At 33.4% G+C, this 24,637-nt stretch overlaps 1 protein-coding gene across 19 annotated transcripts in view; it reads left to right on the top strand.

The window, feature by feature from the left end:
• EHBP1 (EH domain binding protein 1) overlaps positions 1-24,637 on the top strand; it is a 391,476-nt gene that overhangs the window by 273,469 nt on the left and 93,370 nt on the right. For 8 of the 19 annotated variants that reach the window (XM_072937655.1, XM_072937665.1, XM_072937653.1 and 5 more), the window contains one exon: positions 7,359-7,418. The exons of the other annotated variants lie outside the window; for them this stretch is intronic. In XM_072937655.1, coding sequence (XP_072793756.1) covers positions 7,359-7,418 — 60 coding nt within the window. The remainder of the gene's footprint in view (positions 1-7,358; positions 7,419-24,637) is intronic. 19 annotated transcript variants of the gene reach the window in all.

The following is a 24,637-nucleotide window of genomic DNA, read 5'->3' as shown; positions in this document are numbered from 1 at the left end:
TAGTTCATTTGGGGGATAACTGACATCTTACCAATATTGAGCCCTTCAGTCCATGAACACAGCATATCTCTCCATTTATTTAGGTCTTTAATTTCTCTCAGCAAGTTTTATAGTTTTCAGTGTACACATATTCTACATTTTTAGTCTAGTTTATGCCAGAGTGTTTCATATTTTAAAAACTGCTGCAAATGATAATTTTTAATTAAACTTTTTACTTTGAATTAATTATAGATTCATATGCAATTTTAGGAAATAATACAGAAAGGATCCTACATACACTTTATGCAGTTACCCCTGATAGTAACGTCTTGCAAAGCTATGTAGTACATATCACAACCAGGATATTGACTTTTATACAGTCAAGACATAAAACATTTACATTACCACAAAGATACCTGGAGTTTCTCTTTTATAGCCACAACTACTAATGTTCTCTATTTCCATAATTTTGTCATTTTAAGGCTGTTATATAAATGGAATTATACAGTATGTGATATTTTGGAACTAGCTTTTTTCACGGACCATAATTCTCTGAAGATTCATCCAAGTTGTTGCATGTATCAGTAATTCTTTTCTTTTAATTGCTGAGTAGTTCTTCATGGGGTGGATATACCAGTGTTTAAACACTCACCTGGTAAAGGACATCTGATTGTTTCCAGCTTTTTTGCTCTTGTGCCTAAAAACTGCTATAAACATTCATGTACAGGTTTTTGTGTGAATAAATTTTCGTTTCCCTGGCGTAAATGCCAAGGAATGCCACTGCTGGGTTGTATGATGATTGTGTGTTCAGTTTAAGAAACTGCCAAATTATTTTCTTAGAGTTGCTGTAACTTTTTACATTCCCACCAACAATGTATGATTGATCCAGTTTCTCCACATCTTCTCCAGCATTTGGTAGTATCATTATTTTTCATTTTAGCCGTTCTGGTAGGTATATGGTGATATGTCACTGTGGCTTTAGTTTGTATTTCTCTAAAGGCTAATAATGTTGAGCATCTGTTCATTAGTTTATTTGACATCTATATATTCTCTTCAACAAACTGTCTAGTAATGTATTGTGCTCATTTTCTGATTGTTGCTTTTTTTTTATTGTTGTGCTTTGAGCATTAGACACTAGTCTGTTTTAGGCTGAATTTTGTTCCCCTAAAATTTGTGTGTTGAAGCCCTAACTCCTTCCCAGTACCTCAGAATGTGACTGTATTTAGAGATAGGGCCCTTAATGAAGTTGCTAAGGTTAAGTGAGATCATACGGGTGGACCCTAATCTAATCTGACTGGTGTCCTTATTAGTAGAAATTTAAATACACAAAGAGACACCATACATACGCATACAAGGAGGAAAACCCATGAGGACACAGCAAGAAGGTGGCTGGCCACAAGCCAAAGAGAGAGGCCTCAGGAGAAAGGAAACCTGCCAGTTCATGATTTTTGTCAATGATAGATTTGTCTTTGTTTCCAGAGTATTCTTGAACTGAGGTATCTGGCATATACAGAGAGAGAGAGCAGTAACAATCTCCTAAAACAGGAAGACTTTTCAATGAAAGTTACTTGTTTTTACTTTTCTTAAAACTGTATCATCCATGAAACATATATAGACTTGTACTTTTCAGAAAAAGGTATGAAAATTTTAAAAAATTGTTTTATTCTACCTAGATTCTTTAATAATGTACTTGTTGAGATCAAAGCTATAAATGGTTTTTAACCACTAGTATAGACTACACATTAGAGGAGTTGGAGGACAAAGAAACCATCTTTACTTCATGAGTTCTATGATGTTACATTAACTTTTAGAGATACTTAGTCTTTGGAGGGACCCATTAAATCTTGGTTTTTGTTTTGTTCTGTTTTCCTCCTTGTCTGGGCAGCACAGTTATTTTGTTGTTACTGAGGAAGCTGGCCACAAATTATATATGAGTGAAATAATTGACAACTATGGGGAGTGCTCATTCTCTCCAGTACCTTCCCATAGTGTACCTGAAGGAAGGGAGGGAGCCAGATAGCAACAGGAGGTTTTTCTCCACTGCAAGCCAAGCACACAGCTTCCGTAGTACTTCCAAGCCTGCATGCTTGCTCATTTGTAAAGGAACCACTAGTCATTTTTCAGTAGTATTCATCATCTATTAATTGGGTGCACTGCTTGCTATACTATGTCACCATCTAAGTCCTTGCAAGTTTTTAAGATTTAACTTTAACACTAAAATTAAAGTCTTACAGATTTACAGAAAAAAGCTGTTAAAAGTAATTAGTAGTCATTAAATTGCCACTGGTTTCTGATAGTATTTATGATATAATAAAGTAAAACCACATCTGTCCAGATTTCTAATTTGAATATGTGAAAAATATATATCATGAGTAATTCACATTCTTAATATCTATGAATTTCAGCCCTGGGTCCACTTCTACTAGAGGGCAGGGGGTATTTCATTACCAAGATGAATCCAGTTCCTAGCCCACAGTCTGGTGCCCTTAGCACAGTGGAATATAGGAAGAACATCTGCCTTTTTGCTGGTCATCTTTGTTTGCTGTTCTCAAAGTATGGTTAGTTGAGGTCCATGAGATAGTTTGATGAGTCTGTGAAGTAAAGAACAATTTTATAGTAATACTGAGATGTTACTTGCTTTCTTTACTGTGTGGACATTTGCAATGATTGGGCAAAAGCAATGGTGGGTAAAACATGCTGGCACCAACACATGAGTCAAGGCAGTGGTACCAAACTGTTATAGTAGTCATTGTATTCTTCATGGCCATGCAGTCTCAGTTCAGAAGAAAAAAAAAAGTGAATTTCCCCTAAGAATGTCTTTATAAAGCAGTGAAAAGCATTGATTTTATTAAGTATGATCCTTAAAGTACACATTCTTTTAATATTCTATGATAAAATGGGAAGTATGCATAAAACACTTCAGCTTCATGTCAAAGTACTACCATTGTCTTGAGGGAAAGCACATGCACTATTGTTTGAGTTGTAAGCTTGGCTAGATACCTGCGTCGGGGAACACTATTTTTACTTGAAAGAATGACAAACTGTGGTTATTTAGACTTCATTATTTGGTAGATATTTTCTCGAAAAGGAACAAAATGACCTTGTCACTTCAAGAAAAACCCAGCTGACAATGTTGCCAATGATAGTTAGAGCTTTCCAGTAAAAAGTAGAATTTTGAAAAATTCATATCTGCCCCTTTAAGCTTCAGATTGTCCCAGTACTTAAAAGACTTTTCTGAACAGATTGGTGATGATATTAAGAAATCTTATTTTTAATATTGCATAATAATGAAATGTGTCAACAATTGGAATATCTGTATAATTCAGGGAATTAATATTTGCCAAATGACCAATGAATAATGTTTCAGAATTATACATAGATAATTTCAAACTGCAAGATAAATCAGTGGATTTTAATAGATCTATGGACTTTAATATAACAGTTTGAAAAATTCATTTATATGTTTTCAGATTCTACATAAGAAACCACCACTTGTGAGTTTTGATGTAGTATCAAAGAAGAAATTGTCACAATTGCCTGGAAAGGCTTTTAAAATTCCCTTTCCCACAATGTATCTGTGTGCTGGATTTCCTTTATTTGCTTCAATCAAAACAGCACATTCCAACAGATTGAAAACAGAAGCAGATATTGGAATCTAGCCGTCTTCTATTAGGCCAGGCAGTAAAGAGATTTGCAGAAATGTAAAATACTGTCAATCTTCTCCATATTTTTCTTTGGAAAATAAAGTTTTCAAGGTGTATTAACAGGTAAGGTATATTGTAGTGTTTATAAATATTTTTAATTTTCTGTTTTAATTTCTAATATAGTAGATATCAGTAGATATGCCCACATAAACAAGCTCAAGGGAGTTATCAATAATTTTTAAAAGCGTAAAGGAGTCCTGAAGCCAAAAACTTCACGAACTGCTGTTCTGTGACATCTGTATCTATCCTTGACCTCTGACTTTAGTCCCGAGCCTGAGACTTTTAGGAACTTCAGAACTATCCTTATTTCTGGTTGTACCTTGAAAATAATCTAGATTAAACCAGACACGCCTTTGAGTAGGCGTTAGAAGTTTCAGATTTCCTATGTTTATGCAGGGCTTTGGTGAGGACGAGCTCATCCTTCAGAAGTCTAGCTCAAATGTCATTTTTAAGGCATTTGTTGACACCACTTTCTACTCTATGATCCCCTAACACTGTGTAGAAACCTGTTTTTATCACTCTCATCACATTATGCCACAATAGTTGTTTATGCCTTCTTACTCAGTTATGAATTCTTCAGTGCCAAGGTCCATTTCTTACCTTTGTATCCTTGGTACTTTTCATAGGAAGAGTGCAGTAAGTGTTAGAAAGATGTGTTGATGGCTTAAAGTCCTCTGCGTCAAGGCACAGATTTAAAAAAGAAAAAATAACACGGGTTTACTATATAGCACAAGGAACTCTGTTCAGTATCTTATAAAAACCTACAATGGGAAAAAATCTGAAGAAGAATATATATATATATATATATGCATACAAATATATATATACAAATCACTTTGCTGTACACCTGATACTAACATAATATTATAATCAATTATACTTCAATAAACAAAGAGAAATTTAAAAAGAAAAGGGGTTATAAAATACATAGACAACAAGGACCTAAGGTATAGCACAGGGAACTATATTCAATATCTTGTAATAACGTGTAATGGAAAAGAGTGTGAAAATGATATATATATGTGAAAATTTTATATAACTGAATCACTTTCCTGTACACCAGAAACTAACACAACATTGTAAATTAATTATACTTCAATAAAAAATTAAATAAAAATTAGTTTAATTTAAAAAAAAGAAAAGATATCAAGATAGGAATTAAAATGGGTCTTTCTTGGGGGAGGGTATATAGCTCAGTGGTAGAAGTACATGCCTAGCATGCATGAGGTACTGGGTTCAATTCCCAGTACCTCCATTAAAAAAATTAATTAATAAACCTAATTACCTGCCCCCCCCAAAAAAAATAAAGAATGAAAATGAGTCTTTCTCCAGTTTCTTGTATCATATTCATTATAATGAAGCACAGCATATAAACATGCAGCATTGGTAACTCATGAAAGTTTCCATATAAAAATGTGGCTATTTAACTATTATTTATGCTTTAAACAGTTGACATATTTTTGGTGTAACTTAATTGTAATTGTGTTTAATGCAGCTTGGCAAATGGAATAAAAACACTTATTCCTTAAAAACATTCTCCAGTCTTGAAATTTATAACCATAAAAATCATTTATAGTCAGAGTATTCATGCATTGTTTTCTGGCAGGTCTCTTATCCTATCTGAAGCTTGTCTCTAAAATATGGATAATAATAAGTCACAGGATTGTTGCAAGTATTTTTGTTGGACATATCTAGCCCTTTGTATTATTTAAAACAGTGGCTTCCAAAGTGCCCCCCAAGGAGTGCTCAGGATAATCCACTGGGTATGGGAAGAATATATTCAAACTTGTACCTGTATTTTTTAATCTAAAATTTAAACAGAAATTACACTTTACTAATATTTAATATGTACCTTAACATAGGTACCTTTACTCAGCCTACATAGCTACATATTAGAGGGTCATATATCAGGTAGAGGATGGAAAGAATCTTGTGGAAAGAGAAGTACAAATAGAAGAGGAATCCTCACATTTGTCCTTTTTCTCAGGAAAGCCTATGCTTCCAATTAATATTCATTGGATTTTCATATTTCTGTAATCTTCCACTCATATTACATTGGCCAGATTGTCGCATGACTATCCTTTGCTACAAGGTAAATTAGGAGACGTGAGTATCACACTTTCCCTGATTCCTTAGAAGAAGCAGGCATAAGAATGGATGCTAGTTAGCCAGCCTTCAGTGTCTACAGAAATATTTTCATATTATTTTGTTGCTAAAAACAATACCTTTTTAACGTCTCACCTTTTTAAACTCTTGTATCAGTACACTTCAAGAACCTGAAAACAGAATTTTCTAACCGGTTTTTTAAAGTCCAAATAAAAAATTTTAGTGGAGTTTTAACTGCAACTAATTGACATCAAGAAATAGAAACTAGGGTGGGGAGGGTACAGCTCAGTGGGTAGAGCCCATGCTTAGCACACACAAGGTCATGGGTTCGATCCCCATACCTCTGTTAAATAAAAAATAATTAATAAATAAATAAACCTAATTACCTCCCCCCCCAAAAAAAAAACCAAAAACAAAAGAAATAGAAACTAGGTATCAACAAAAATCTTCTGCAGAATTGGTACGTGGAACTGAAAAATGAGTATCCTGATTTAGTATTGATGAACTTACTGCATTTAGATTTATGTATCTTTGTGATGTATCTTTTCCAGCTATGACAACCATTCAAACCAGGTATCAACATATACATTTTAGAACTAGACCTTCAAATTACCAAATCAAGATTTTCAAAAATAAAGCCCTTTTTTATCACGCTATTCTTTTTTATGAGAGAAAAATCAGTTTTTATACCATTAATAAGTTAACTAAAATATTGTCATTGCTAATTTCATCTTTTTTTCCTCTTTAAATTTCCACTTACGGTATATTATACATTTTATAATATATAATAGCACATGTGTGTAATACATAAATATATACCTATGAGAATGTTCTTTCTTTTTTTTGATACTGGCATGCGATAGAAGTTGGAGACCACTACAGCCTGTATAATACAGCTGGAATGTACATTTATCTTCTCCACAAACTTTGTGTCCAAGTATTCAGTACAGAAAATTGTTTTATAAAACCAAAATATTTCTCACTATCAAGAGCTAACCCACTCAGCTACTCTGACTACATGGCAGTAATCAGCATTCCCAGTTGTTTTAACATTTCATCTAGTTTGCTTATAATGGTTCAGTGATTATGATTCTTTTGAGAAGAATGTAGAACCTCAAATTTAACTCTTTTAAATCTTTTTCTTATTAACTCACAATGTGATCCAAGTGGAATCCATTTATTGAATAACTAACCTAAACAGTTGATGGCAGGTGTGATTATTATGTTGTAATTTTTCTCTTGTAATTTTCAATTCAATTTTTTAGTCATATAAAAACATGAAAGTATTGTTTACAATGAATTCCTGTGCGTCCATCTTTCAGCTTAAGATGAAACAAGTATAATTGAAGCTTCCTATGTAACCATAGTTATATGTTAAAGTATATTTAAAATTAAATAATATAATTGCATTTTAAGTTTTAAACAGTGGAATGTTCTGAGTTTATTATTCATCTGCCTTTTGAACACTTTCCTCTGATTGATACCTCTCAGGAAAATAGAGTTAGGGAACTCAGAAAATCAAAACTTATGTGTTCCGTGGTAAATTCTGCTTTCTGTTTCTGTCCCCAGCTGACAGTAAGAGTAGTGGATGGATATGATAACCTGAAGCAGTATTCCACCCGGCTTACGGTTAGTAGTAGTTAACCGAGTTCTTTTCCATTTGAAAAGACACCAAAGTTAGATCATCACAGAGCCTCATCTGTATTACACTCCTTGGTACTCTTTATGGTGAGGAGAGAAGAGTGGCTGGATGCTTTCCTACTTCAAATGGCAAACGATGTGCGCATTCTCCCCTCTGGAAACTCTCCAGCTCTACTTCCTTATTGACAGTTCTCCATAATCACACCTTCCCACTTATTTTTGGCTACATCTATTGTGATAAGGATGACAGAAAATACTTATGTCTTAAGATCACTTAATACCTTTCAAAGACAACCAATTAATCAATATATTCAATATAATAGCAAGATATTAGCCAGATATCTTTTTAAAGGCCTTTCACTAGTGAATCTATGAAAATGATAGATTATTATCTCATATTGATGTTTTACAGATTTTTCACTAAAGACAACAAAAGTCTTTCTAGTTAGTCAGGAATTTTCAATGTTTAAATTAGAAACCACTAAAAAAATGACTGCTGCTTAATGTTTTGCATCCCCCAAGATAGAGTTAACGCCCACTCGGGGCATGCTTAGACTTGGTTGGTAATTACAATTGAGCTGTAAAATATTTTGACAGTTTCCAACTGTTGTGTACTTGTTAGTCATTTGGTGGCAATGCAATTTGGTGAGGTTTTTTGGTGGGGCATGTTTAATTAAGAATGTTTCAATTAAATAATTTGCCACACTAAGCATTAATACAAAAGTAGCTATGAACTGCTTTTACTTTTTACCCAAGGTGGGTAAAAGTGTTTCGTTAAAAACACTGCAGTATAAGTGAAGCTTACTGTGCTTTTAAGCTTCTACTTTTCTTTACAAGCTTTTACTTGTCATATAGTAAAGCACAACCACCCAGTATTTAATTTGTAGCCTGAACATTAAGTATGATTTTCCTAGGTAAATGAATTCCATGGCAAATAAATCAAATTGCTCATGGTAATTACAGGGCTAAGAAAGAAAGATGGGATAGATTTTTGTTGCACATTTTTATCCCCTTTTTGTAACAACAAAGCTCCTAATAATCTAATTTGGGCAATATGACAATTCCTAGAAAGAAAGTGTCAAACCTTTTAAAACAAGGCTGGTTGCTTGTTCATACTGAAGAGTGTAACAGAAGCATTTTAAAATCTTTTTGTTAAACATACAACTATCATGTTTCTAAAATTATAAAGCCAAATGATAATGAAAAAAGTTTAAGCCCTTAGTATTATTTAAAGGTTGTAATTGTGAATGTCTCTGTGGAAATCTTCAGACATTTTATTCTTTGTCTTTTGTTGATAGGAAGTTTGATCTTGAAATCAGCAAAACATATAAGGATTCTTAGGGAAAAAACAGGAATTCTGTGAATCTAATTCATTAATTCTCTTATTTTTCCTGCAAAAATATAATGTGGGCTGTAAAAATAAAACCAAATGTTATACTGTATCAATTTAGGATTTATTTTGAAATGTATAATTTCCCCAAATTACCAATATTGGGAAATACATTAAACAAACCATCTTTATTTGCTTTTATAATCTATATATTCAGTGAGCAAAAGGGGTGAAATGGAGTCAGAGAAAGGCTGGGAATAAGCGACTAATTACTGGCTCAAATTAGAGAACTGAATAAGGTAATTTTAAACATTAAATTGGTTCCGTGACTGTACAGATTTGTGAAATCCATCAAACTGTACACTTTAAGAGGGTGAATTTTGTTGTAAGTTATGCTTCAGTAAGTCTGCCCTTTAAAAATTTAAAAAATATATATATAAGTTGAGAAGGAAAGCCCAAGTCAGCATCCCAATATCATGAAACCTCTATTATGTTGCTAACTTAGAAATTGCATCCATAATTGAATATGATTTACCCTTGTCCAATAAAGGCCAAAATTTGCAGAAAGCCTGGATGAAGCAGTTTAAGTATTGTCCTTAGATATTATATTAATATGTAATTTATTATATTCTATTGAATTATTAATCTGTAAATTAAATATGTGTCTCTTGGAAATATCTAAAAATATATTTTCCCCTTGGTTAACATTCTAAATCAGCATTTCTCTTTTATTTATGTTTTATACAGTCTTTATGTATATTTTTAAAATTCTCATTGGTATTACTAAAAGAAGTGTTTCTTTTATAAAGACCCTTTTTCCTATAGTATCCCTTCCTTTACATACCAATTTTGATTGAAAACTTTTTGAAATGAATTTTTACAACTTAGGTTGTATTTCAAATATGCACCAGGAGAAGAGGATTCATATAATTAAATTGTTTCATAAAAATGAATATCTAGCACTCAATTTTAGTAATTTATAAATTGGTAACATATCCAACACAAGTTAAAATATAGTCCATAATATTTAGAGTTATAGGAAAATAGATTTGCTTTGAATGTTAAATAACATACACACAATTGCTTGTGGATTTTAAGTTTTCTCTGTTTTACTTTTTATTTATTCTAACAATTGTAAGAAAAGAAAAGAAGATGAGAAGATGTACTGAATAAGATAGCACACGCTCTGGGCCCTTCTTGGCATTTCACCTGTATTTTACTAAATGGTAATATTAAGTGTTTGAAGGTATCTGTCATCCCTAGGTACTTAATAGATTTTATGTAACCATGATCAAAATGCAAACAAGATAATTCTTGTGATTATAACAAAATAATTCAAAGTTTATTTAGAAAAAAGTGAATGTTTAGGGATAGTTTTTTAAAAACATTAAAAAAAAAGATGATAGTTAAATGACATTTGATAAGCTCTACAAGACAATTAAAGCATATTGTAAAGTAACAATGTAACAGTAAAAACAGTAGGTGGGTCACTGAAGCAGAATGTCTAATCCAGGAATGAACATGATTATCTCAGAATTTCAGTATACAATAAAGGAAGTGTCACAGAACAATGAAATGTTATTCAGGAAATAATGGTAGGATAATAATTCAGAAACTTAACTCACACCATTCGCCAAATTTTACTCTAGGTAGAGGAAAATGTTAAAACATTAAATTAGAAATGAAATTATCTTTAAAAGAAAAAGAAGACATAAAATTTACTACATCTCTGGAGGGAAAATAACTTTCTTAACCAAAAGAAGTAAAAGATACCACAAAAGAAAAGCCATGAAGTTGATTTATATAAAAATTAAAATGACTAACATTAAAAACAAACAGAATGGGTAAGGAAAATGTATTTGCATAAAAGAAAAAAAAGAGCTAATAGCTGTATTACTTATAGATCATCAAAGAAAAACAGTAAATGACAGAGTTTAAATTCACTCAGATCTGACCGACTCCAAAGTCCATATATGTTCTTAACTTCAATACTGTGTTCTTTTCTAATGCCACATATCCTTGTGAACATAACTTCTCCCTCATGGCTGTCTGTATGGTTTAGATATATTAGATTTACAGGAGAATTGAACTTATTTTCATTTGTTTATAGAAAAAAAAACTGCCATGAAAAGAAATGACGGGTGAAATATGCATGATTTTAAATTAATAGCCCTTTAAAATGCATCTACCTGCAGCTCTTTTTTTTCTGTACTCTGGATTAATATTTGTTAGATTATATAAGATACCAGTAGTGTCACTAAAAAGCCACAAGAACATTCCTCTCTGGCAAAACTGCACAGCTGAAGAAAACAAGTAAGCAGAAATAGATAGGAACTCCCCTAATAAACTAGAATTGGCCTACCTCACATCCTCCTGCCAAGGGTTGGATGTTGATGAAAAAGATTGATTTGGAACTCTCTGATAAAACTAATGGGTATATTAGAAAATATAAATTTAGACTAAAATTCATTCTCTCTTGAATTTCTTACTTTTTCTGTTTTGGTTTTTTTTTTTTCTTTGCTTTGAAATCTTACAGTACTGACTTGCCCATCTACTGCTGCTGTGTTTTTAAGGATATCATATCCTGTGTTTTGGCCTAATTATTTGAAATATTTGGGTTTTTTTTTTTTTGTAGTGATTCTGAAAATTTCCACATACTGTTTTATAAATGCACTAACACAAAGATTTTATAAAGGAATCATTGTAAAATCATAACTTTAGGGATCACAGTCTCTCATCTAATTCTGAAATAAGAAAACCCACTAAAAAACTACCTCAACAAGTTAAAGACAGTGTAATGTTTCATAATTCTTTTATTTCTATTTAACTGAGTTATGGTGGGATATGATTATTTTACGAATTCATCTGTATTGATAGGATTAACTCATGAGCTTTTCATGTGTGTTATACTAAATAAGCTTTCAGATAGACATGGTGAATAAAATGCATTTGTTGTGGAGTTTCAACCCTATTTGTAATCAGATAGCCTGTTAATGTTTCATGGTTGCTAGATGAAGACATAAGCTTCTGAGTCAAAGACAAAGGACTTTATGATTCACAGCATGAGTGTCGGCATATTCATTTTCATTTCTTTTGCCACCAAATCCTATGGGGGTGACATGAAGGGTCGAATGGAAGCTACACACAGTGAGTTTGCATCACAGCTGAAGAACATGTAGCTTGGGGGACTCACTTCTTTTATAACAATCGTTGAACAAGCCTGGTCTTTGTTCCAGAAGGAGCTACTACCTTATGCCTAAAGTCAGCTTGCTTATCTGTGAAGAATGACCTGATAATGGGCAGTCAGGACTTTCCAATTCTTGGACAACCCAGCAAGATGTGTAGGAGCAGAAGAAACACACGGACCAACATCTCCCAGAACTCTGATCACAGTATATTTTGCCGTGTTCCTTTTTTAACAATTGTGCTTTTTTTGATACTAGTGCCTAAATAATAATCATTGGGGCTGAAATTTCACTGTGTACCATTCTTTGATTTACACCTACAGTAGTAAGTTTAAAGAAATAATTATAGTAGAGGCTGCTACTCCAAGTGGTACCTTTATATATCCCAAATAGTATTGTAGAATGGGTTTTTTCATATTTTATTTTTTACAGTCGCCATTCCTTTGTGTTTCTAGCCAAAATATTATTGCAGTGTTTTTGATTTCATCAATGACTAGACAAGACCGCATAAGTAAACAACGTGGAAAAAATATACTCTGCAAGCACCTCTGATCCAAATTCAGTGTTCTCCATCTCTTCAGCCTCTTTACTTTTTAATGATGACATTACAAGGGGAATATTTCTGAAATTGGTGCTTTAGGGTCTAGAACGCTTAAGCTACCAATTAGTCTTATCTTCTTCTTCTTTTTTTTTTTTTTGATACACTCAAAGCTGATGTTGGTTAATTTGGTTATTAAAAATATGGCAATTCTCTGACCTGTATTTCTTCATTGTCTACAACAGTGGTTCTCAAACTTTTTTGTCTAAGAACCCCTTTATACTCTTAAAAGTTATTAAGAACATAGAGAGTTCTGGGAAGAAGGCAAAGTAGGAAATACCAGAAATCTATCTCCTTATCGCAAAGTTTCTGTATTTTAATTAACAAGCAACATAATAATTTAAAAACAATAACACAACAACAACAACCTTAAAGCTGGAACAGCAGTAAGTCAAATTGCTGCTGGAGTTCACAGATGCACCTGGGATACGTGCTCCCTCATTTCAAGGCAGGACCTCAGCATGTGACTGTGCATTTAGGTATATATGTGACCACGAAGAGTCAGAGAAATGGAAAACGCTGGAGAACAGAAAGCATCAGGAGCTTTTCATCAGGCAATCCCAAAACATTCTGCTCTTTTCCTCTTCTTTGCCTCTGTATCCTCTGTTCCTGTTACATCTGAACTTGTGACAGTCCCAAATCGCTCCATCCTCTTTTTCAGGTTCTCATCATCCTCAGACTTTCTGGAGATTGAAGAGACATTCAGACCAAATCTTTGAGCTCTTTCCGTTAGCTTATCCAGGTTAACCATAGGCTTGGTGTCAGATGACAGGGCTTTTGATGAAACTGAAGAAATTCCAAAGCTAGCTTTTCGGGCACTGGCAGAATTTGTCTAATCTAACTGTTTTGGAACTCTAGAGTCTATTGAAACCTTTCAACTTCCAGACAGTTAATTTTGGTCATTTCAGCTCTTTGCTTACCAATGGCTACCCACCTCCCACCTCACAGCCCATGGCAGGCAGCCATGCATGTATTACTGGAGCAGCTTGTACACTACTTGCAGGAGTCATGTGAGCAATAAGGACCCTATCTTGCATATATCAGAAATCTGTGTTCTGATAGCTGATTTCTGCTTCTGATCACAGAGGTACAGACATAGAGGTGACCAGACTTTGCAAGTCCCTCCCCCTCAGGCTAAAGCAACTTTCAAGGGATTTAAAGGATCGATGCCCCTTATCACCTTCATTTTTGTCTTTTTTCTCTTTGGGGAGCCAAACATTAAAGATGAGGACTTTGGAAAGCAACTGCACATACTACTATATACAGTATAGCATGTACACCAGAAACTAACACAACATTGTAAATCAACTATACTTCAATAAGAAAAAAAGAGAGAGAGAGAGAAAAGAAAGAAGAGAAAAGGAAGGAAAGAAAGAAAGACAAAGAAAGGGGAAGGGAAGGGAAAGAAAGGGAAGGGAAGGGAAAAGAAGATCTATGACATGGAGACAGCCTACAACAGTTAAACAAACAAACGAAAAAAAAAAAAAAACAGGAAACCCTGAGAAAGGAAGTGAATCTCATTACCAGGGTTACTACATTATTAAATCCAGATACCCAGTTTAAAAAAATATCATAAGTCAAACAAAGAAATGGGAAAGTATGACCTATTAAAAGGGAAAAAAAATTAACCAATGGAAATTTGTCTGTGAGAAAAGATCAGATGTTGCACTTAATAGACAAAGACTTTAAAACAGTTGTCTTCAAGATGCTCAGGGAATTAAAGGAAAATGTACAGAAAGTCAGGAAGATGATGTATGAACAACATGGAAATATTAATGAAGAGAAAACCTAAAAAGAAGCCAAAAACAAATTCTAGAGATGAGAAGTACAGTAAGTGAGATGAAAAAGTCACTAGAGGGATTCAAAGGCAGATTTGAGCAGGCATTAAGAGCTAGTGAACAATTGAAATTATAGAGTCTGAAGAACCGAAAGAAAAAAAAACAGTGAACAGAGCCTAAGGGACCTGTGGGACTCAACCAGTATATACATCACGAGAGTCCTAGAAGGAGATGAGAGAGGGGGGTGGAGGGTGGGAAGAGATAGACTGGGATTTCAAAATTGTAGAATAGATAAACAAGATTACACTGTATAGCACGGGGAAATATACACAAAATGTTATGATAACTCACAGAGAAAAAAATGTGACAGTGAGTGTGTATATGTCCATGAATGAAAAAATGTGCTGAACACTGGAATTTGACACAACATTGTAAAATGATTATAAATCAATAAAAAATGTTAAAAAAATAAAATCTTTCAGAAAAAGCAAATAAGAAATAAAAATTAAAAATATAAAGCATATAGCATGGAATTGGTTCTGGAATCCATAATCGAAACCATTTCTAAAAATAAAAAAATTAATCACTATAAAAGTTTCCAAAAAAAAAAAAAAGAAGAAGGAGACGAGAGAGAAAGAAAGGGCCAGAGAGATTATTTGGAGAAATAATGGCTGAAAATTTCCCAAGTTTGGCAGAAGATATGAATTTAAACATCCAAGAAGATTAGCTCCAAGTAGGAGGGACTCAAGCAGATCCATACCAAGCACAGGCAGTAAAACTAAAAATAAACAAATAGGACCAGGTTAAACTAAAAAGCTTCTGCACAACAAAGGAAACAATCAAAAAATGAGAAAGTAACCTATAGATTGGGAAAAAATATTTCCAAACTTGTATATCTGATAAGAGATTAATGTCTAAAATATATAACAACAACAACAAAACAAATCATCTGATTAAAAATGGTCAGAAGACTTGAATATACATTTTTCCAAAGAGGACATACAAATGGCCAAGTTTATGAAAAGGTGCTCACTAATCAGCGGGAAATGCTAATCAAAACCACAGTGAGATACCACCTAACACCTGCTAGAATGACTATTTAAAAAAAAAGAGTTGATGAGGATATAGAGAGAAGGGAACTCTTGTGTACTGTTGGTGAGTATTTAAATTGAAAACCATATGGCAGAAGTATGGTGGTTTCTCAAAAAATTAAAAATAAAACTACCATGTAATCCAGCAGTCCCACTTTTGAAATTAGTATCTTGACGAGATAGCGACATTCTCGTATTCATTGCTGCGTTATTTATAATAAAAGTATGGAAACAACCTAAGTGTCTGTCAACAGATGAATAAAGAAATTGTGGCATATATTTACAATAGAATATTATTCAGTCTTTAAAAAGAGGAAATGTTGCCATTTGTAACAATGTGGATGAACCTGGAGGACATTATGCTAATGAAATAAGTCAAGCTCAGAAAGAAAACTACTGTATGATCTCACTCCTATGTGGAATCTAAAAAAAAATAGAATTCATAGAAGTGTAGAATTAGAATGGTGGTTACCAGTAGTGGGGGTGTGGAATATAATGGTCAAAGGATACAAAGTTTTATGTGTGATGAATAAGTTCTAATGATCTAATGTACAGCATGGTGACAATAGTTAATAATACTGTATTGTATGTTTAAAATTTGCTAAGAAATAGACCTTAAATGCCACCCCCACACACAAAAAAATGGTACAATGCGAGGTGATGGATACATTAATTTGTTTAGTTGTAGTAATCATTTCATGTCTGTGTATCAACACTTCACATGGTACACCTTAAATATATACAATTGTTAGTAACAAAATAAAATACAGAATACCAAAACAAATCTATAACTGCTTTCTCATATAGTAGCCATTAGATACATGTGGCCATTCAGTGCCTGTCTGAAGTGAGATGCATTGTAAGTACCAAATGCATACTGCATTTTGATAACTTGATAGAACACCAAAGACAACGATCCATGAAAGAAATAATGAATAAGCTGGATTTCATTAAAATTCAAAACTTATGCTCTGTGAAAGACAATGTGGAGAGAATAGAAGACAAGTCACAGATAGGTACAAAATATTTGTAAAGCATCTGATAAAAGACTGTTACTCAAAATATACAAAGAACTCTTAAAACTCAACAGTAAGAAAACAATCTCATTAAAAAATAGGCCAATGACCTTAACAGACAACTCTCCAAAGAAGATTTACAGATGGCAAATAAGCATATGAAAAGATGCTCTACATCACATGTAATCAGGGAAATGCAAATTAAAACAATGAGATACTACGCACCTATTAGAATGGCTAAAATCTGAAACAATGACAACACCCAATGCTGGTGAGAATGTAAAACACAAGAACTCTCATTCATTGCTAGTGGGTACAGCTACTTTGGAAGACACTTTGGCAATCTTTTGCAAAAGTAAACATATTCTTACCTTATAATCCAGCAATTGTGCTCCTTGGTATAACTCAAAGGAGTTGAAGGCTTATGTTTGCACAGAAATCGGTATGTAGATGCTTATAGCAGCTTTATTCATAATTGCCAATACTTGGAAGCAAATAAGATGTACCTTCACTAGGTGAATGGATAAATTCTGATATATCCAGACAATGGAATATTATTTAGCATTAAAAAGAAATGAGCTATCAAGCCATGAAAAGACATGCAGTAACCTTAAATGCATATTAGCAAGTGCAAAAACCTCAGGAAAGGCTATAAACTATATGGTTCCAACTGTATGAATTCTGGAAAAGGCAAAAATATGAAGACAATAATAAGAGCAGTGGTTGTCAGGAGCAGGATTGGGGCAGAGCTGAACAGGCAGAGCACAGAGTAGTGAAAATACTCTGTATATTGGTGAGTATATTTCTTTGTACATTTGTCCATACTGATAGAATATGCAATACCAAGAGTGAATCCTAAGGTAATCTGTGGATCTTGGGTGATTATGATATGTCAGTGTAGGTTCATCCTTGGTAACAAGTGTACTCTTTTATGGTGAATGATGTTAATGGGAGAGGTGGGTATGTGAGAAATCTCTATGCTTTAAATTTTTTGTGATCCTAAAACTCTTCTAAGAAAATGAAGTCTTAGAAAAAAGATAGAGACAATCAATGAAACCAAAAATTGGTTCTCTGAAAAGATCAACAAAATGGATAAACCTTTAACTGGATGTACTAAAGAAAAAAGAGAGAAGACACAAATTACAAAATTATAAATGAAAGTGAGGACATTACTACCAATTCTACAGAAATTAAAAGGCTAATTAATAAAGTACTATGAACACCTGTATGCCAACAAATTGGGTAACTTAGATGAAATGAATAAATTCCTAGAAACACAAAACTTACCAAGACTGAATGATGAAGAAACACAAAATCTACAAGGACCTATAAACTCATAAGGACATTGAATCAGTCATCAAAAATTTCCTCACAAAGAAAAACCCTGGGTCTAATGGCTTCACTGGTGAACTCTGCCAAACATTTAAAGAAAAAAAGTTTTCCCAAAAATTGAGGATGAGGGAACACTTCCTAACTCATTCTTTAATGCCAGATACCAAAGCTAGACAAAGACACTTGCAAGAAAATGAAACTCTAGATCAATAACCCTTATAAACATTGATGCACCAATCCTCAACATTTTAGCACACTGAATTCAGCAGTATATCTACATATTTATATGTAAATAATGTCTGTTTTAATTTTTCTTTTCTAACGTTTATACCATAGTGTATTTTTCTGGACTTAATGCATCAGCAAGGACCTTCAGTACAATGTTGAATAAAAGTGGTGGTGAATTTTCAAACCCAAAGGGGAAATTTTACCATTGTGATACTTGCTGTAGGCTTTTTACAAGTTAAGGAATCTTCTGTTACTACTAGTTTGCTAAGATTATTTTATAGAATGTAAATAGACATAAAATTTTATTAAATGCCTTTTGCATCTATTTAGATGATTGTATCTACATATTTTCCCTATAATCTATTAATTTGGCATATTACCTCAGTAGATTTGCTAATATTAAGTCAAATGTGCATTCCTGGGGTAAGTTCAGTTCGTTCAGTTTATGAATCACTAGATTTAATATGCTGATATTTTCGCAAAGACTTTTGCCTCTATAATCATGACAGTTTTTTTGTTCTGTTTTGTTTTGTTTGTAATTTTGTCTTATTCTATTTTCGTATCAAGATTTGCTTGGATCATGAAATGAGTTGGGGACTTAAACTCATTTTTCTTATTTGGGGACGAATTTGTGTAATGTTCGAGGTACTTCTTCCTTGAATGTTTGGTGGAACTTATCAGTGATGCCAACTGAAATTTTGTTTATAGAAAGGTTTTAATTACAAATTCAGTTTCTTTAATAGTAGTAGAACTCTCTGGGTTTTCTGTTTCTTCTGCTATTCTTTTCTAGGAATTTGCTTTTCTCTTTTTTTCTTGGTCAGTCACACTACGGGTTTAATTGATTTTGTCTTTTCTAAAGAAGGAACTTTTGGTTTTGTTGATCCTTTTTATTGTATGCTTACTGTCTGTTTCATTGCTTTTTACTCAACTTTTTTTTTATTCAGGTCAGTTGATATATAATATTATATAACTTTCAGGTGTACATCATAGTGATTCATAGTTTTTAAAGGTTATATTCCATTTATAGTTATTTTAAAATATTGGCTATATTCCCTGTGTTGTAAAATATATCCTTGTGTTTTCATCTTTGTTTTATTTTTTCTACTTTTGAGGGTGGAGGGGCTTATATTGCTGTTTTGGGAGTCTGCCAGAAGTGCAGCTCTGCCTCTCAACTCACTCTTCCAGATCAATCACTTAAAAAGGATCACTAAGGGCTTCTCTCCGGTTTTCTAGTCTCTCCGGGTCTTGGCTTGGGGATAGTTGTTTGAAATTTCTTAGAAGATGGTCTAAAAAATACTTTGGCTTTTTAAAAATTGTGTTCAGGTGGTAATCCTCCTTAAATTACGGCATAATCTTTCTGATGGTCTAGTGGGATAACTAACAAAACCTAACTTTCAGTTTTACTGTAAGAGTAAAATGAAGTTATTTAAACGAAAACACTTTGAAAAAGGATAAGAACAGTACTGATACAGGTATTCTTGTTCTCACCGCTGCTGCTGTTTCGGGCTCAACAATTGTTAAATTTATTCAAAGTTCCCTCAGCCATTTGCAGTAATTTGCAATTGGTAGAAGGCTCCCAGAATCAGCAGTAGGGAGACCAGAATTTCCTACAACTTCAACTTTGATTGTGTAGATCTCATTGGTCTGGACTTATTAGTTCTAGTTCTAGTTCTAACCAATAATCTAAAATCCAACATAAAGGGCAAAAAGTTTTTATTAATAGAATACTCCTAGGTTTTAAGTTGGATCAAATGCCTTTTAAAAAAGCAATTAATTTAATATACACTGGGCAGTAACTAAGTTCTAAAAAAGATAAGAAGTTGACTGAGGCAATCACTAGTCTCAGAAAACTTAGTTTCTGTTGAGGTCCTAAAACTGCATGGGAACACTTTGGTATGGATTCTAACTTCTCTACCTTCTAGCTGTGTTACCTCAATTTCCTCAGCTGAAAATGGGAATAACAGTACCTGTCTCAAAGGAATAATGAGGATTAAATGAGCTAATCCATGTAAAGATTTTAACACTGCATGTGGGACATAGTCGGTGCTCAGTGTGCTTTATGGATTAATGAAAAGTTAATCAGTCTTATTGTAGAAAGAACTGAATGTATTGTAGTAAAAATGTTATAACAGAAGCATGAAGAGTCAAAGGAACATTAAAAAGTGCTCCTTCTGACTCGAAGTTGGAAAGAGAGTTCATGTGGGAGATGACAGTTGAACTTAATCTTGAAGGTAGAGGCGAATTGTGGTAGCTGTACTTGGGACAGAAGATATTCCAAGTGCGGTGGCAGTCTGTATAATCACAGACTGGAAGTGGGGGAGCTGGGAGGTAGGCAAGAAAGCCTAGTGATTTTAGAGAATAATGAGTCACTTAAAAAGTAGAAACAATGAAAAAGATTTGAGATTGAATGCTTAGTATTTTGACATCATTTTGTATGTTCTTGAGAGCCATTAGAGACTTTGACTTGTGCTTTAAGATTGTTGTTATGACAACGGATCAGGGAGAATTTGGAAGAAGGAAGACCTATTAAAAAGATTTTCCAATAGCCTAGGCAAAAGAAGATAAATTACAAAAACATTACAACAATAGGATCAAAATTGCCTGTGAATTAACTTGTAAGAAATGATAGGTGAAGAAAGAGTTGAAAGCTGATTCTGAGATTAAAAGTCTGGAGATTGGGCCAATAATATCATTTGCAGTCATAGTGAAAATGAAGCAGGTTATAAAGAAAGAGTTTAATAATGGTTTTGGACATACTGAGTTTGAATTTTATGTGACAGGAAGGACAGCCAGCTGGAAATGTCAGCTTGAGATAGTTTGAACTATAGATGTATATTTAGGAATCATCTGCATGGAAGTGATAGTTGGAATCCTGGGAGTGAATGAACTCAAAGTGTGGAGAGAGCAATACCTAGAGGAATATGTGCTTTGTCAGTGGAAGAAGGGGAGACAGCCAAAGAGAAAACAGCTATAGTCAGAGGGGAAGATTTGAAAAAAAAATGGAATTGAATTTTTGTGCAAGTTCTAAATCTTACGGAATTTAATAACAATTTATTTGACTAGGTTTCCTGAAGGAGATCCCATTGCTATTGTTAGCAAGAATAACAAGGTGACCTTACTATCTTTAATACTGTGTGTAATATGCTCTCTTAACAGAAATAGTGTATTAATATTATCTATATTAGAACATAGAACTGTCAAGTCAAACTGTGGTCTCAAGCCCTGTTTCCTCTCTACTGTCACACCACTTCAGACTACCTTCATAATCATGATGGTTGACATCTAACTGTAGTTCTCAGTTAAACTGGTGCAGTTTCATCCATGCAGTGGCTTGATAGAGAGAACTGGGAGGATCACCTGTTTGAACAGACTCTGATCATTCTGACCATAAAGTTATTATTAGAATGGCTTTTAGAAATTTCCTCTCTTGGTGCATAAAAAAGACAACTGTAACATTTGTACTTTACTTCCCCAACATGTTAAGTAGAGATGCCTTCTTACAGTCAAGTTATTGCAAAAATACAAAAGAGATCTTTTGGATAGTTATTCCAATATTTGAAAGTTTGGTTCTACCTTTAACAGCCAGATTTTGCATCTTCCTTTCTTTGGAAAACAGTAAATTACAAAGTTATTCAGAGTTTCTTCTTTTACCAAACTCATAGAAACAGACTGCCCAAAGTTCCAAGAACCCCGTTTTGCACATAGACTATCAAGATTATCTTCTAGTTAAAGCTTTGTTTGCAAAAATTTTGTTCACTATCATGAAGAAATTCATGGCCTTTAAAGTTTCAAAAGACCCTCAAAAACTAGAATTCAAATGCTGATAATGCATCAGTGGTAGTAATAATAATTTTAGTCAACATTTACTGAATAGTTAGTATGTGCCATACATTGTGCTAAATGTTTTGCACGCATTTATTCATTTAAATGATATATACTGAGTGCCTGCTGTATGCCAGGAACTGCTCTGGGATACATTAATTAATAAAACAAACTAAAATTCTTGCCCTCATAGCCCTTTTATTTGGTGAGGATGGACAGGTAATAAGCAATAAGCATAGCTAATAAGCATATTTTGGTAATGACCAAAATAAAGGGACCATAGGAAGGTCCGTATACTATGGAAACACTACAGCAAGGTAAGGGGAAGTCAGGAGGACTGGTTGGACAATGGAGATGGTTGCATTCTTAGATAGGGTGATCAGAATTGGCCTGATAGGGTTGGGTGTATTCAAGTAAACCACTGCAGATATCTGAGGGAGCACCCAGGCAAATGGAACAATCCATATAAAGGCACTAAGGTGGGACCATATCTGAGGTATCCGAGGAACAACACAGAGCTTAGTTTGGTTCAAAGTTATCAAGAGAGAGTGACAGTGAGCATAATGATCAGGAGGGAGATCTTGTTACCATTTTATAGATGAGGAAACTGAAACAGAAAAGTCAGGTAATCTGCCACATACAAAATCAGGAGCTGTCTATAGCAAGAAACAAGCATTTTTATCCATTTATATACTGAAGATTCAAAATGACTTAACTATTATTTCTTTATTACCCTCTGCAAAATATTAGATGAAGGATCAGCACTTCTGAAGTGGATGATACATTGAACGGTGGCTCTACTTCAGTTTTCTTTGCAACCAGCATGACCACTTATAGGGCTTATAATTTCATCAGTTACATGTGGCTTCTATTTCCTGCCCGCACAATAAGCATCCCTGTGAGATGTTCTAATGCAAGGGTTTTGTGTTAGGGTAAATCCGAAGTTTAGTTCTTTTAGCCTTTTCATTCTGAGCCTTCTTAGAAACAAGGATATATTCATGATCATAATAACATGGTATGTTTTCCTTAATTCTTTATTACAGAAAGCCACTCTGGATTCCAGCATGGCGATAATGACATGTGTACATTACTTATGTACAGGCTACTAATGATTGGAATTAATCAGTGTAATGATTGTTGCAGGTTATATGGCCCGTGTACATGCTGCCCATGCTTGGAATGAATCAATGCCTTAATAGTATAATTGGATACAGAGAAATATTTAAATAAAGACAATCCTTTAAATAATAGAAAATCTTAAAAAAAAAGTTTGTGCCCAGTTCATTGATCCCCTGCCTCATCAATAGACCACTCTTCACTCCAGTTCCAGGTTTAGTGACTAGAGGGATTTGAAAGTCACAATGAAAAATCATCTTTAGGTAAAAAGATACTTAATAGTTCATTTTTATAATGCTAGATTGATAGTTAAAAGGACTGTTATTTATTCTAAACTAAATACCTTTCTGTATTGGGAATTCTATTTCTACCTCTTTCTTCGTATTAAGTAGAACTGATCCAAATGTATTGCTTTTTATGACCTGGAAATTTTTCAGTGTTGACATTATATAGGTGATTATTTAAAGAACAGCACTTTTCTAAATTCATGGTTTTTATGTAACAATTTGTTAATCTGACAGTTAATAAAAAAATAAGAAATTACATCCTTGGTGTTTCTTAGTCATCTTCCCACAGGAACAGTGAACGCATGTCATAATCATGTGGGGTTGATAATTTTAATTGTTTGGCACTAACATGCTTTTGTCAAATGGGGGCATCATTGGTCTTTCTTAAGTAAGCTGTGTGCAAGACTGGTTTGCTTGTTGAACTTAAACGATACTAGGGGTAAATAATTGTTCTCCTTTCACCTTACTTTAGAGGACCTCTGTTCATAGCTATAGGCAGCACTCATAATAGCAAGATTTAAAATCCAGAAACATTTAGTAGTTTCCTTTATAGTTTGCCATTGTATCAGCCTCTATAGTTACCATCACAAAATGTGATTTTTATTCAGTAAAAGAAAATGACACAGTTTTTAGAATAATAAAAGTTTAGGATAAAAATCTTATTATGTAGTCTTTGTTTTGTTGTCACCATTGTTGTTTTAAGTATATGAACAAGGGGAAAAAACCAAGTGAATGCTGAAGATTTAAAATATACATCCCTCATACCCACATACCTAGCTGACCTAATAATATTCAAAAGTAGCTATCAATAGTTAGAAGATATTTTGAGCAAATCCAAATTACATACTGTTGTGTGCTGTTGCTTCCAACACCTTACTGTTGCTAATAACTAAACCCGTTCTGCCATCATTAAATTTATATAAGAAATACGTTTGAATGTTTATCATTGCATTAAAATGCATATGATTACTGTATTTTTTTAAATTGTGATTTTGAACCTCTCCACCAGTAACTTGCGCTACAGTTCAACTTCAAAATATATTCTTTTTAATCTAGTCAAAAAGGAACTATATTTGTAAATGATTGCATTTGGGGAAATTTTTTTAGAGTGTGAGTTATATAGATTTTCAGCCTTAAGTATTTAAATACTTTAATATAATGTGTCCATCAGTACAGTTCTTGGCCTGTTCTTATGTATAAGGTTAAAATCTTACATATCTACATTTTGTCAGGCAAATGCCATAGGCTAAAACTGAGGATAATAACTTCAGATTCATGTCTCCTTCCTTAGAGTTTACAACTGTCTTGAAGTGACAGTTTGAAGGACCTAAACTAACATCAAAGTGTTCAAATGATCTGGTTAGGTCAATTAATGTTAATTTTCATCTTCCATTAAATTATTTTAATGTTTTCCTCTTTTCTAG

This window comes from Vicugna pacos, chromosome 15, assembly GCF_048564905.1.
Source record: "Vicugna pacos chromosome 15, VicPac4, whole genome shotgun sequence".
Lineage (NCBI taxonomy): Eukaryota > Metazoa > Chordata > Mammalia > Artiodactyla > Camelidae > Vicugna > Vicugna pacos.
The sequence above is the reverse complement of the archived record's forward strand: the minus strand, read 5'-3'. Positions and strand labels throughout refer to the sequence as shown.